This window comes from Tremella mesenterica (genome assembly GCF_000271645.1).
Source record: "Tremella mesenterica DSM 1558 unplaced genomic scaffold TREMEscaffold_2, whole genome shotgun sequence".
NCBI lineage: Eukaryota > Fungi > Basidiomycota > Tremellomycetes > Tremellales > Tremellaceae > Tremella > Tremella mesenterica.
In genome coordinates, this window is record NW_006711226.1 from 353,561 (window position 1) to 366,491 (window position 12,931).

The window sequence follows — 12,931 nt, forward strand, 5'->3', positions numbered from 1 at the left end:
AAGCAAGGGCGGAGTGGGTTCCGGCTGTACTGGGATTTAAATGTTCCCCCCACTTTCACCCCTCGCCGCCCACCGCGCGTATGTTTTGTTTTTCCCTCTTCCCCTTCCTTTCCCCTATCAGTTGACCCAACTTTTGTCCTTCTTTTATACGTTCGTCTTCTCTTCTTCGCTCTCTTTTTGATACCCACGCACACTCCGCTTTGGTCACAGCAGTGTAGTCGGTGCGCAACAATGGCGAGAGAGGTTCATCCAGCCCGACAGGCCACCCCAGGTCGCCAACCACGCACCCTGTCAACCCAATCAGCTACCACCGTATCCCTCACAACTCTCTCTCGTCTCGTCGCTAGATCTCCTCATACCTCTGTCACATCCCGTATACCCACTGCTGCTCGTAAACCTCGTCCTGTTTTTGGGGAGCTCTCCGGCAATGTCTCTCTTCCTCCATCGACTCTCACCAAAGTTTCAATCAACAAGCCAATGGCCAAGGTCACCTCAAAGCCTGTGATTAGACCACGGACATCAGTCAAGAAACCCCCAACACTACCTCGCTCCTCTCCAACTTCATCGCAATCATCAGCTCCTACACCGAGAGTCATTCAACATCCGTCTCAAAGCAAGGACAGACTACCGAGACGATCTCCTTCCATGGTCATAGACGACAATGTGACACAGTTGTTGAATGTGCAACTCCCCGATATGACTTTTGACGAATGGGAAGACACTCGCACTTTTGCTTTTCGCTTTGACAAGCAAATCACCGATGCTACTACACAAGAACATTTGTTGACCCCGAAGGCCACACAAGACACAAGAGTGCGTGCCTGAAACCGGTTCATCAAAAGCCATCAAAAAGCCTGAAACAGAGCTGATGAATAGATCAATGACCCACTTCTCATCTCTACAACTCCTTCCTCTACGCGTCGACATCCTATCTCTCGTCTACCTACTCCTCCTTCTTCTCAAGGCTCACCACCTTCCCCGCCAGCTCGGTCGACGCTATCATCTCGCATCCGTCCTCGACCCACAGCCACGCCGCCTCGGCCGAGGGCAAGTATATCGGGAATCCCAGTCCCAACAGAGGATACACAGGAAGGCTTGTGGGAGTTTTCTGTCCCACTTCAGCCCTCCGACGGTCCGTCTCCCAACCCCAGACGGAAGAAATCGCCAAAGTTGCAGCACCATGATTTTGACTACTCTTGGAGATTACCATCACCTGTATATCCTGATATCAAAGAGATCATTCTCACTCCGCAACCTCGACCAACAAAGAAAGGACGTGGAAGAATGTCACTCCACACGCCAGCTACGACTCTTTCGCAGTCGACCTCTTCTCAATCGAAGTCGAGGAAAGGCAAGGGGAAAGACGTTGTAAAGCAAGCACCGGCGACGGTCCCAGTTAATCGAAGGAAGTCGTTGAAAACTCCAGCTCATAGGGCGCGATCGAGCACACCGGCGACGGCGAGAATAAGAGGCATGACGCCAGTGCAGAAAAAGGCGTTGAATGGAAGACAGTTGGGTGTCTTACCAACTGTAGTACCCTGTACGCCAGGAGATGATGAGCTACTTCTACGACCAAGAGCTTCTAGGCGCTCAAAAAACCTTTCGATTGATCCTACACCCCGTGCCCGAGTCGTATCTCTCGTCCGACCAACTTCCACGAGCCCACAAGCCCACAGCCACGACCATCTCGCAAGCCGAAGTGTATCCTCTTCCTTTTCCTCTGAGCCAACTAGAGACGTACGGGATTTGGAAATGACTAGGAATAATCCGGAGGAGACGAATGGGGAGATCGGGGATGATCATGACAATACACATGACGATCTTGACTTTGGGGCTGGATGGGCATCAGACAGTGACGCGCATTCCGATTCCGCTCCGGACGATACCTTTTACCACCACAGAGACCCAGGCACCACAAATCAACTTGCGACATCTCTACGCGCCAAAAGTCCACTCCACCAGGGCATCCTCCCTTCGGAAGTCGGCGCCGATGTTGACGATATCACCGTCGAACACCTTCGTCCACCTTCAGCCATGGCAGCAGTCTCTCCCGCTCGTGAACGATCCGAATGGGCAGGTACGAGGGAGGAGATGGAAAGGCCTGATGAACCGTTTGTTGATCTCGATATCTCCCATCAATCCTCTGACTACGCACTCGAACATTCATTCTCGTCCGACTCGACGGATAGGGGAAGCTGTGATGCGCAAGACAAAGAAGCGGATATCACCATTGAGATTGACGGTGGTGCTTGGGATCCTTCTCCTCCTACGTCACCCATCTTCCCTTTGCAGGATATCGCAAGAGCAGAGACGCCATCTTCGTTAAAGCCGAACGAACAAATTGGACCACAGTCGCTCACTGAGGAGGAAAGCAATCTACCGGTTGATCCTCTTGTCCCAAATACCAATGGTGATGTGACTGAGGAATCGTCGGAGCTGGGTGAAGAGAGCGAAGGTGATGTCACAGCGGAGGTCAACAGTACGGAATGGGACACTTCGCCTTCACCACGTCTCGTCGACGTTCCGTCAAACTTGACGACGGACTCTACCTCAGTCATCGAGACTATCCACACCTCAAACTCGTCCGAGCCAGTCGATGAGGGGGCAAAGCACATGATGAAAGAACACGATGACCCTCATGTGTCCTCGATTGACATCCCCACTTCGCCCATCATCCTCCGAGTCGACATCCACAACTCTCCTACTCTTCCTGTTCTGAGTACCTCTTCCATAGTCGATTCTGCTCATGTTGAAGTGACCAGAGACCATCGGGGACTTTCCAGAGTCCTCCCTCAAGAAGATGGCGAGCGTGCAGAAGACTGGCACTCTCAGCCGGAGGAAATCCAATCTATCTCTCCCCAGTCACCATTCACAGAGCTCAATCCGGTCGGGCAGACGATATTAGAAGGATCCCCTCCAATCACATCTACTCCGGTACGTGTTACCGATTTCTCATTCCCATCGCCAAGGAAAGAGGGTTCAACTATTTCGTTCCATGTCGAAAAAGACACTCAATTACTCTTGGATGAAATGGATCACAAGGAAGCTGACCTCACCGATGAAGCAATTAGTGATGATTGGAACACGTCGCATCCTTCTACACCCAGACTTGGCCTCATAAGGTCTCCCAGCTCTCACAATCCTTCCTCTAGCTCTTCATCTGTGTTACGTTCACCAGCTCAGCTTCTGCCACCCTCGAAATCAGCTTCACCCATCCTGATCAGTTCTGGGGAACGATCGTATCCTGACCGATATAAGGTCAGTAAATCGCCTTTTGGATGGAAACCGATCTTTCCTCGATCTCCGCGGCTTGAAATGGCGACTCGCACAATACACATTTCGCCTCCATCCGAGCTTGTGGGTCAATCAGGGGAGAAATTACAAGAGCTCATGTTTTCCGACTCTGCTGAGACGCAGGTGATCGGTCAAGAAGGTGGAGGCGAAAATTCTGTTGTGCCCGACAGAGTCATCGAGGACCTTAGGCTTGATCCCGCTATCAAAGTCCATCAAGGATCACAAAATCCATATGCCAAACAGGAATCTGGCCGTCTTGATCGTGTTCGCAGAAGAAGCAAAGGTCCTCTACCTGGGCAAGGGACATCTGCTTCTGTGCTCGACGTGGGTAGCATGCCTAGTGAGAAAGAGAGGTCGATTTTTCCTGTACAAAGAGAGAAGGAGATGCAATTGGAAGATTTGATTGATGTACGTGCGTTGACTGAGGAGCTAGGTTATGAGGACAAAGTAAGTCGGGAAATTCTTTCCGAAGGGATTTCGCTGATGGTTCAGTCTCAAGGAAAGAAGGACGAAGAATATGGTGATTCTGTTCTCGAGGAACATGACGAAACCGAAGTTGCTCATCTACACGAATATCAAGCTGTTGTGGATCCTGTTCTGTCTGACCCAGACAAACGGAATCTTGTTCTTGAGAAGAAAGAGCATGTTGATCTCGATGACCAATCTCGCTCTGCTGAGACGGTGGTGTTAGGCGTGAAAGAGGATGTTCAAGTGGCGGACACGTCCCCTATCGAAGCAGCGATACCGATACCTAATGGACATTTAGACGAGGTCGCAATAGAATCGACTCGCACCCAATCGACGGAGATATCACATGACTTCGTCAGCCCTTTGTCGCCTATGAATAAATTCGACACTCCTGAGGACGATTGTGCTTCTCAGCCGGAAGAGAAGGTGGACGAGTCGGTAGGGGATGTGACACTAGATGGCGAAGCGGGAGAATGGGACGAAGACAGTGATGCGGTGTTCGGAACACCTGCGTTTTATGATCAAGAAGTTCCCGTGCACTTTGAGCCTGTTCAACCAGTGTCAAAAACTCATTCGCCTGCCTTTAGTCCTCGACTTGTCTCAACTCATTCGCCATTACTTCGACCGCAACACCTCAATGGGCCTTGTTTCCATCATGACGGAGACTATACTCGAGAGATAGAGGAGAAGCAAGCCGTATCTCCTCAACCACTCAATGACTCGATGAACGAAGAAGTCACTCCAATCGAGCCCGATGAAGGTTTAGACCGAGAAGGAGAAAGCTCAATTGAAGAAGAATCGGAAATGTCAATTCAAGAGGACCAAAGTTCATTTGCCCACTCGCTCAATGATCAGATGGAAAACGGTGTTATAATTGAAGCAGACGGTGTTGTTTTGAAACACGAACACGACGAGGAAACATCCTCGACGACAGATGAGGAGACTTCAAATGAGGAAGAATCAGAAGCTTCAATGGAAGAAGACGAAGGAGTTACAATGAATGAAGGAGAAATGTCACATGGAGAAGAGCAATTCTCAGAGACCGAAAGAGACAAAGACCTCGGTGCCGACAAAGAATCTTCCAGCTCAGAAAGGGAAGAACAAAGTGAGACTTTGATCCTTCGTCTTATTCAACATCCTCCTATCAAGATCGAACCTGAGCTCATCGAGTCTGGCGAGTCCGTCTTATCACCTCAAAGTCCGCGTCGGTCGGCACGCCTTTCCACACCGGTCCCCCAGATGGCTATATCTCCGCACCCAGCAAGCGAGAGAACGTTACGTCCACCGCCGGATGTTACTCTGGCTACATCACCACCGGACACCTCGCCGGCTAAATCAGTATGGAAGTCTTCAGGTATCCAGTCGCCTTTGGCCTCGCCTCGGTCGAAACAAGCTGCAGGGACTATACATTCTCCCGTAGCTTCACCTCGACCAGAAGGGAACGCAAGCGGTGATCTTCGCTCTGTGGCCTCGCCTCGCTCACGACGACAAGCAGAAAGTTTTCATTCTTCTATCTCCTCGACCCATGTCAAACAGACTGCCGAGATTGTTCGTTCCCCTGTGAAAGGCAAGACGACGTTACGACAGGCACCCCCTTCTCCTGCGCTCACCCAAAAGACAACTCCTTCTCCTATTTTGGCTCAACATGCCTCGTCGCCCGTCGTGTCCACTGGAATGACAATTGAGAATAACTCTCGAACAAGTTCTCTCATCGACACTGTTACATCGAACACGGAAACTGCTCCTCCTCCTCCCTCGTCTACGCCAGTAGGGCCTATGTCTAAATCTCCTAGACTTCCCTCTCAAACAAGAGCTCAGCTGAGCCTGGGTGAGTCCACGGACTTCTCCGTTCCTCCTGAGATCGCTGCCGAAAATTCGAACAAATCGCCACTTCTTCCCTCGACGAATGCTGTCCCAGTGACGGCAAACCCCACGACCTCTGTAGCACCCGTCTCCGCAGGCACAACTCCCACAACACCAATCCCACCGAAGAAAGACGACCGTACATCCGAAGGACTCCAATGGATGTTAACCCGTCGCTCTTTTCAAACTCTTCCCCGTCACCCATCGAGATTGGCGCATGAAGTACCTCTTGAAAGCCCCGAGCGACCCATTTCTGCTCAGCAATCCCATTCTCAGCAGTCTGACAATGCGCAAGCCGGCTCCTCCCGTCATTCGTCTCAGGAGACGGCAAATGAACTTGGTTTGGACATCTTTCACCGCGGAAACTCAGGTCAGAGTATACGAGTGCGAAAGGACAATCTCGGTATGCAAGTGGGAGATGAGAGATCTGACCGGGTGGAGAATGAAATGGACAGATCAATCGATTCGTTGATGGAAGTAGATGAAGCGGATCGGTCTGTCAGACTTTTAGGACCTACTCGATCCCTTTTACAGGAATTGAGTATGAGGGATGAGAAATCTAAAAGCGTAGTAGAGGTTAGCAGTTTGGATCCTAAAGCAGCAGCCAGAGCAGCGGCGATTTTGAAGTTGGTAAGTTCAACTTAACTCGTCACTTCCTTCCATTTCCCTTTCCAACAGCCGTCTTTGTAGGTGTCAATCGACCTCGTTGCTCTAACCATATCCACTAGTTTTGAGCGGTACCTCTGAACATGCCCATGAAGCCATTGACGAGTCGGGTGGGGACAGGATTTCAAGTGGTATGAGAGATATGTCGCTGATAACAGAATCATGCTTATATCGAACATGGTCATACTCCAAAAGGTGACAAAACACCACGAGCTGATAAATCTGAACTTTTACTTGAAGCGGAATTAGATTTGATATCATTGAGAAGATCTCGTTCCCGTTCCGCCGCCCCGTCAACACGTACGATCGATAGTACAGATTCTGTCCAATACGGTGGCATGGGTCATTCCGATAGTCCGATTTCTTCAAAAGGTGGGGATGGAGGAAATATTGATAGTCCTTATCTTCCCGGAGGATGGATAAGAACACCAGGAACTAAAAGGAAACGCGGGATGTCAGTATCTCCCACTAAAGCCGGTCCCGGTCCATCTAGACTATCTTCAGGGGACACATCGGATTTTACAGAACGAAGAGGAGAAACAAGTGTTCGACGAAGGGATAGAAAGGGAAAGGGAAAGGATAAGGAGAGGGTTTGGGGAGTGACAGAATGGAAGAAACTTGAGAAAGTTTATAGAACTGAGAGAGAGGAATGGACTAAGGAAAGGAATGTTAAGCCATTACCATCAAAGTTGGGTTTGTTCTCTTGGTCTGGGACACAGAGTAAGGCGGAGGCTAGAGAATGGGATGGTGGAAGGGTTGTGGATCGATTTTTGAAGGAAGAAGGAAGGGTTGCAGAGGGGGAATGGAGTCGGTGGGTTTTGTTTTTCCTCTGTTTTTCTCTTTATAGACACAATCATGGTTTCTTCTTTAAACCTTCCCTCTCTCTTACCTATCATCTCTCACGACATCTCTCTTCATCTGACTATATTTCATGTTTCGAATCGAATTCCTGTCATTCTGCATCTCGTACCTGTCCGTAGTCTCACATCCCATAATTCGTACCATGGCCGCACACCCCTAGTTTTATCTCGAGGCAAAGTCGTTCTCCTGAGACAATAGATTGGAGTTGGATCGCACAAAGTCTATAAGAGATCAGCAGATCATTCACTAACGTCACAGAGACCTGATCAAACTCCGCGTCGACGCTCTAACTCGAAGGGTAGAAGCTAAAATAATGCAAGAAGAAAATTTCAATCCCAAACGTCGTAGACAAGATCCTTCCGGTTCCACATCTCATGTTGATTCCGCGAAACCCAACGAAAAGACTGACGTGAGAAAATCACACGGTCAAAGAGATGATGTTAGCGAAGAAGACACTACGATTATTCATGAAAGAAGCGATTTGATACCACCTTCGACCATTAGGAGAATGATCGATTATGCTTTTTCGTTTTCCAAGAAACAAGGAGGAGTTATACATTCAACTCCTTATTTATCTTCTCAGAAGTCTGTTGGTACTGGACAACAAGATGTATCCGTGTTGTCTGCCTTCGATGGTCAAGGAGATTTATCTCTGCTGTCTACGTTTTCAGGAGGATATGAGAAGTCAACTCGAGAAGGAGGTTTGTTGGGTAGGTTGAAAGCTGTTGGAACCAAAGGTACTCTTTCTTCATCAAGCAACCCTTCGTCTTCTCTTCCTCTTGCACCACTCAGGCCAGTTGATTCGACACCTCAACCCGTTCTTCCACCCTCAACTTCAACGACGACGACGATCACGCATCTCCCTGGAACATATACCTCCAACGCTGTATCATCTACAATAATTAAACCGGTGTCTGAAGTTGGATCGCAAAACCAGATGAAACAAATTTCTTCGAGCTCTATCATAAAACCTTCTCAACCTCCCGCTCACCCATCTTCTCCGAAATGGAAAGGCGTTTCATCACTTTTAACCTCTACTCGACCCGTCTCAGACCCCACCAACCTCATGAATCACTCAAATTCCCAACCCACTTCCACCAACTCTACTCATACTCCTATAACGCCCAACTCCCAAACGTCACATATCTATCCAACCCTTCCGTCCTCAGACCAATCTTTCACACCCACTAACAAACGTTTATATCCAACTCTCAACCCACCTATGTCAGCTCGATCTACCGCTTTGTCCAAATTGTTCGATAAACCTGTTCATACTCCCGAAAAGGATGCAGGGGAGAAAGTTGTTGGTATACCCATACCTATCTCGGGATCGAAAAGACCTAAAGTTTCTGAATTAGTACGTAGTTTTGAGAAAGAGGGATTGTTGTCGAATATGGTCAAAGGAGCGGAATTGAGGAGAGTTCAAAGTGGGAGAGAATGAGGAGAGTTTTGCTTGTTGTGTTTTGCTTCTTTGCTTTATGTTGCTTTGATTTGTGGTTATTTCATATTTGTAAAGTTGATAGGGGAGAGCAGGATTGGATAGTACTTTGGAATGAAATGCTTGGTGTGGTATATATATAAAACATAAGATATGAGATGCAACGTGCTGTTATATAAATTCCTCATGTCATTATTCTACAGCACGAGCACTCTATTCGTATGATCCATACAGATCTTCATTCTTCGCCTCGAGGTTGATGCTATATCACCATGCTGCATGCTACGACACGCAAGTCAGCCTCATGTAGCCAGAACGACTGTATCTTATGTCTCTTCTGTTTCTTCTTACACCTCTCTATCCTATCTACATCTATACGTATCTATATTTGGTACGATACCTACCTGCTTGACTCTTGGTGAAGGAAAGAGAAGAGTGAGTGTTCCCCACTCTGACCCCACTTGATCTTCGATCACTTCTCACCAACTTTCTTCTCACCATCTTTCTTCTTCTCGTTCTTTTGTCTTCTTGTCTTCTCATACGTGTTTTGTCGAATTTATCAATTCTTGTTTATCTAGTGTCTTGCTCAATAGTAGTTTACTTGTAGCTTGGCGTAACATCCATCTCTCCACACCTTCTTCGACCACATTCTTTTTCCCTCCTCCCCCTAAACCTCCCCCCCCCCCCCCCCCACCAACCCCCATTCTCTGAATCATTTTACTCCGCTTGATCTCCTTGATCTTATTTGATAGAAGTAGATCTATTATCTTATAGATATATTCATCTAGCCTCGTTCTTTCTCAACACACCTTTCTCTCTCTTTTAAGGTATCCACCCCGGCCCAAGCTCAAACCCCACTTTGCTCCAAACACTCCATCACACAATGGGCGGTCACGCATTCCTCACCCCAGGTCACCGTCTGACCACTCTTCAACTCCAACAATTCACTCAATACTGTATCTCCCATCTTGATACCATATTCCCACAAATGGCTTCTTTACGTCATTTCGAAACTAAAACCTCTCATGGTGATCTAGACTTGCTTTGCGCTTGGTCGGATTATCCAGCCGATGGGAAACCTCTCACAGGTCAAGAGAAGGGAGGTGAAGGAATGGAATATGAAGCTACTGGGAAAGGTGGTGGTAGGTATAGAGAGTTATGTGAGGAAGTTACGAGAAGAGTTGGGGCAAAGGTTTGGAAAAGAGGGTCGGTAGCTATAAGTTTGGCTGTACCGATTAGGTTGATAGATGAGGTTTATGCTAAGGGATTGGAATGGTTAGGTGATATGGAGGTGAGTGAGACTATCCGACACATCTCAGTACACAACGATCCGTTTGAAGATAACTGGGATTTGACCATGTCATGTGCTACGCTACGGGGTGTAACCTATGATTGTGTACACGATCCATTGCCTAGCAATCGAAGTGATTTTGATGAGGATTTGGGCACTGTATGAGGTGATACTGACAATAGCCATTCTACCAAGTCGATCTTATCCTCACACCCGTCTATTCATTCACATACAATCTCTTTCATACGTCCTTCGGTCAAGTCCCACTTCTCCTCTCCAGTTCCTTACACCGAGCATCGAAAAAGATTCAATGTCATCCTGCCAGTCTTTGCATCCGACATTTACCTTACATCGGTCTTCGTCCAATAACCGTCAAACTCACCACGGACGTATATGAGCTATGTCAATGGGCTGGGTTGAATTATGATCGATGGTTATCAGGATTCAAAGATGAAGAAGATTTATGGGAATGGCTCACAACTCCTCCCGGTTGGGAAAAGGGGATAAAACAAGTTCGTGAACGTCGAATTCCTGATGAAGATGGAGAGACTAGTGGTTCTTCTTTCGATACTGATAATTTCGTCAAAGGTATAGGTGTCGACGACAAAGATGGGAATCACGTTCCTGTTTTAGTACACGCTTGGACTCAAATGGGTAAAAGGAAAGTAGCGTACGAAAAAGATTGGCATAGAGATGCTGATACTATCATGCCTCGTTTCGCCGCTTATATGTGTTCGGAAGGAAATAAATGGCATCAACCTATACAGAAGAAGATCCGACGGACAAGTCATGATAAGGTCAAAGATGTTGAGAAATCAAACGTTCAAACTTCTTCCGAGCTTAAACCTCAATCAATTCCGAAGGTCAACAATAGTCAAAACATCGTTTCATCGACGGGAGCGTGTGGAGCGGACGTGGTAGAGTCTGTCGAACAACAACAAGAGGTTGCTATCACAACAGTTGATGAAAGTCAAAAGAAGGAAGAAGCTAGGAATGCTTCTCTTGTCGATCCCGATTCACCCGCTCCGTTGGACAGACACGTCCTCTCTGCTCTCGCCTACTTTGGAAAACAAGAAGTGTACGATCTCGAATTAGAGGATAGATGTCAGAAAGCCAAGGTGTTGGCTGGTCAACAACAAGAAAGGGTTTCAAGAAGGGAAAAACATCAGGCCGATGTATTGTCGCAAAGTACCAGATCGCCAGGGGCTATATCGGCTGGCCCGGTGGATTCAGATCCGGCCAGAGAGGAAATGGAAGCCTCGACATCATCACAGGATGGGATGACTGAGACAAAAGCAACCGAGTCTTCCGAGGGAGTCACATCTGAACAGGAGTCGGACAGAGATGATACAGTCATTAGGGAGGGAGAGGATAAGAAGGAAAGCAAGGAACAAGTGTCAGAGGAAGAAATGGAGATTGTTCAGTCAAGAGTAGGAGCTATGCTTTCTCCCTGACTATATCTGGTATGTTTCTTGATGATTTGGTTGAGTTACTTGTGGATCTGAGGGACGACCTGGCGACCTAACGATTTGACGACCCAGTAGTGTGATGACTTGGTGAATGAGCGACCCAACGACCTGACGACTTGACGATGTGATACGACGATACGGTTTACGAACGACATGATGACACCGAAGATTCTTGAGAATGTAGAGATACATGACTCGACATGATGTGATTGGCTTGGAGATAGTAGTGATGAGATAGGGAGAGATATTGAGTTTTTGTTGATGATCTATATACATACATATATTGTAAAACTATCCATATTGCATCTTTTGTCTATCACATCTTCCCACAAAGAACTACTCATGAGTTACTCTACCGTTTTTCTTCGTATCTTCTTCACCCCACCTTCCTCCCCCACTCTCTCTTTTACCCACGGTCGTCTCCCTTCCATCCTCCCTGTCCACAATCAACTACATAAGTACCACAAACCATTCACTCTGAGTCTGACCGCTATAGCGGCCGGAATGTCCCGTTTGACATGTCCTATACTCGGTATACCTACGAAACATCCATTCCTCAGTAAACTCACACCCGTTGTCAGACATATCCACCACATCTCGTATCCGACCATTACAACTCTCCCCCATTCAACCTACAACCAATCCACTTCGAACGCATCGAGTGAAACGCAACATATACCCGCCTTACTCCCTTTGATACCACCTCCTGGTGGATGGTATACTGTACCTTATAATTCATCCCGAAGAAGTTTCGCAAATCATCTACGAATATCAACCCGACGAATTCATCATGACTCATTTCACAATACAATCTTTTCATATCCCCCTCGAAGAAGAATCATGGAACTGAAGATATTGTCATATTCATATAGAAGGTTCAGTTCAGGAAATAACACTCAGCAAGATAAAAAAACGACTGCTAATACGACTCCGGACCCTACACGTAGCGACTCTTTCACTCAAGAATCGAACGGAGCGTCGGGTAGTACGACTAATACTGGGGATCGGTCTACAAGTATAAATGAAATTAATCCGTCGGGTGCGATGGGGAACGAATCTGAAATCTCAGGAATAATCACGAGTAAAGACGAACTAGAGACTGAAGAATCAGAAGGAGGAACACCTGTTGGGGAAACAAGAGTAAATCTAGAGGAGATTTCTTCATCAAACTCTACTGAGAGAACGTCCGAGGTTCAAGTCAACGAAGAAGATGATGCTGGGGAGTTCAAAGGAAGATATACAGGGTCGACACAACAGAACCTTAAGGTTGAAAATTCTGAAGAAGGTAGAGAGGATGGAAAGATTGAGATTGAGAATGAGGGGAGTTTGAGAAATCGTTGGAAGATATTTATAACTTCTTTAGGAGAAACGAGTGAGAGGTTTGTAGAGGTTTTGAATAAACGATTGAACGTCGCTACGGGTTATGATGAGGTTGAAAGGTTGAAAAAGAGTGTTATGGAGAAAGGTGAATTTACTTTTTTTTTCTTCTATTCGTTATTTAAGGATCTATGTTTATTCATCTTTGTATCTCACCCTAAAACCTTACCGTTCTCTCCTGTTTCCTTGCCGTTCTCATGTCGA

General features: G+C 47.2%; 3 protein-coding genes across 3 annotated transcripts in view; all 3 read left to right on the forward strand.

The window, feature by feature from the left end:
• Positions 1–231: 231 nt before the first annotated feature.
• On the forward strand, positions 232–8,593 carry TREMEDRAFT_59985 (uncharacterized protein; the record flags this gene model as incomplete). The annotated part of the gene is made up of 5 exons (XM_007002612.1): positions 232–813; positions 877–3,741; positions 3,787–6,255; positions 6,450–7,102; positions 7,411–8,593. The coding sequence occupies 5 exons, from the start codon at positions 232–234 to the stop codon at positions 8,591–8,593; spliced, it is 7,752 nt and encodes a 2,583-aa protein (XP_007002674.1).
• Positions 8,594–9,473: 880 nt separating this feature from the next.
• TREMEDRAFT_73167 (uncharacterized protein) lies at positions 9,474–11,509 on the forward strand (the record flags this gene model as incomplete). The annotated part of the gene is made up of 2 exons (XM_007002989.1): positions 9,474–9,881; positions 10,064–11,509. The coding sequence occupies 2 exons, from the start codon at positions 9,474–9,476 to the stop codon at positions 11,333–11,335; spliced, it is 1,680 nt and encodes a 559-aa protein (XP_007003051.1). The 3' UTR covers positions 11,336–11,509.
• Positions 11,510–11,835: 326 nt separating this feature from the next.
• TREMEDRAFT_73168 (uncharacterized protein) overlaps positions 11,836–12,931 on the forward strand; it is a gene marked incomplete at its 3' end in the record, with an annotated part of 1,372 nt that continues 276 nt past the window's right edge. The window contains exon 1 of the mRNA XM_007002990.1: positions 11,836–12,815. Within this exon, the coding sequence (XP_007003052.1) occupies positions 11,855–12,815 (961 nt within the window). The 5' untranslated portion in view covers positions 11,836–11,854. The remainder of the gene's footprint in view (positions 12,816–12,931) is intronic.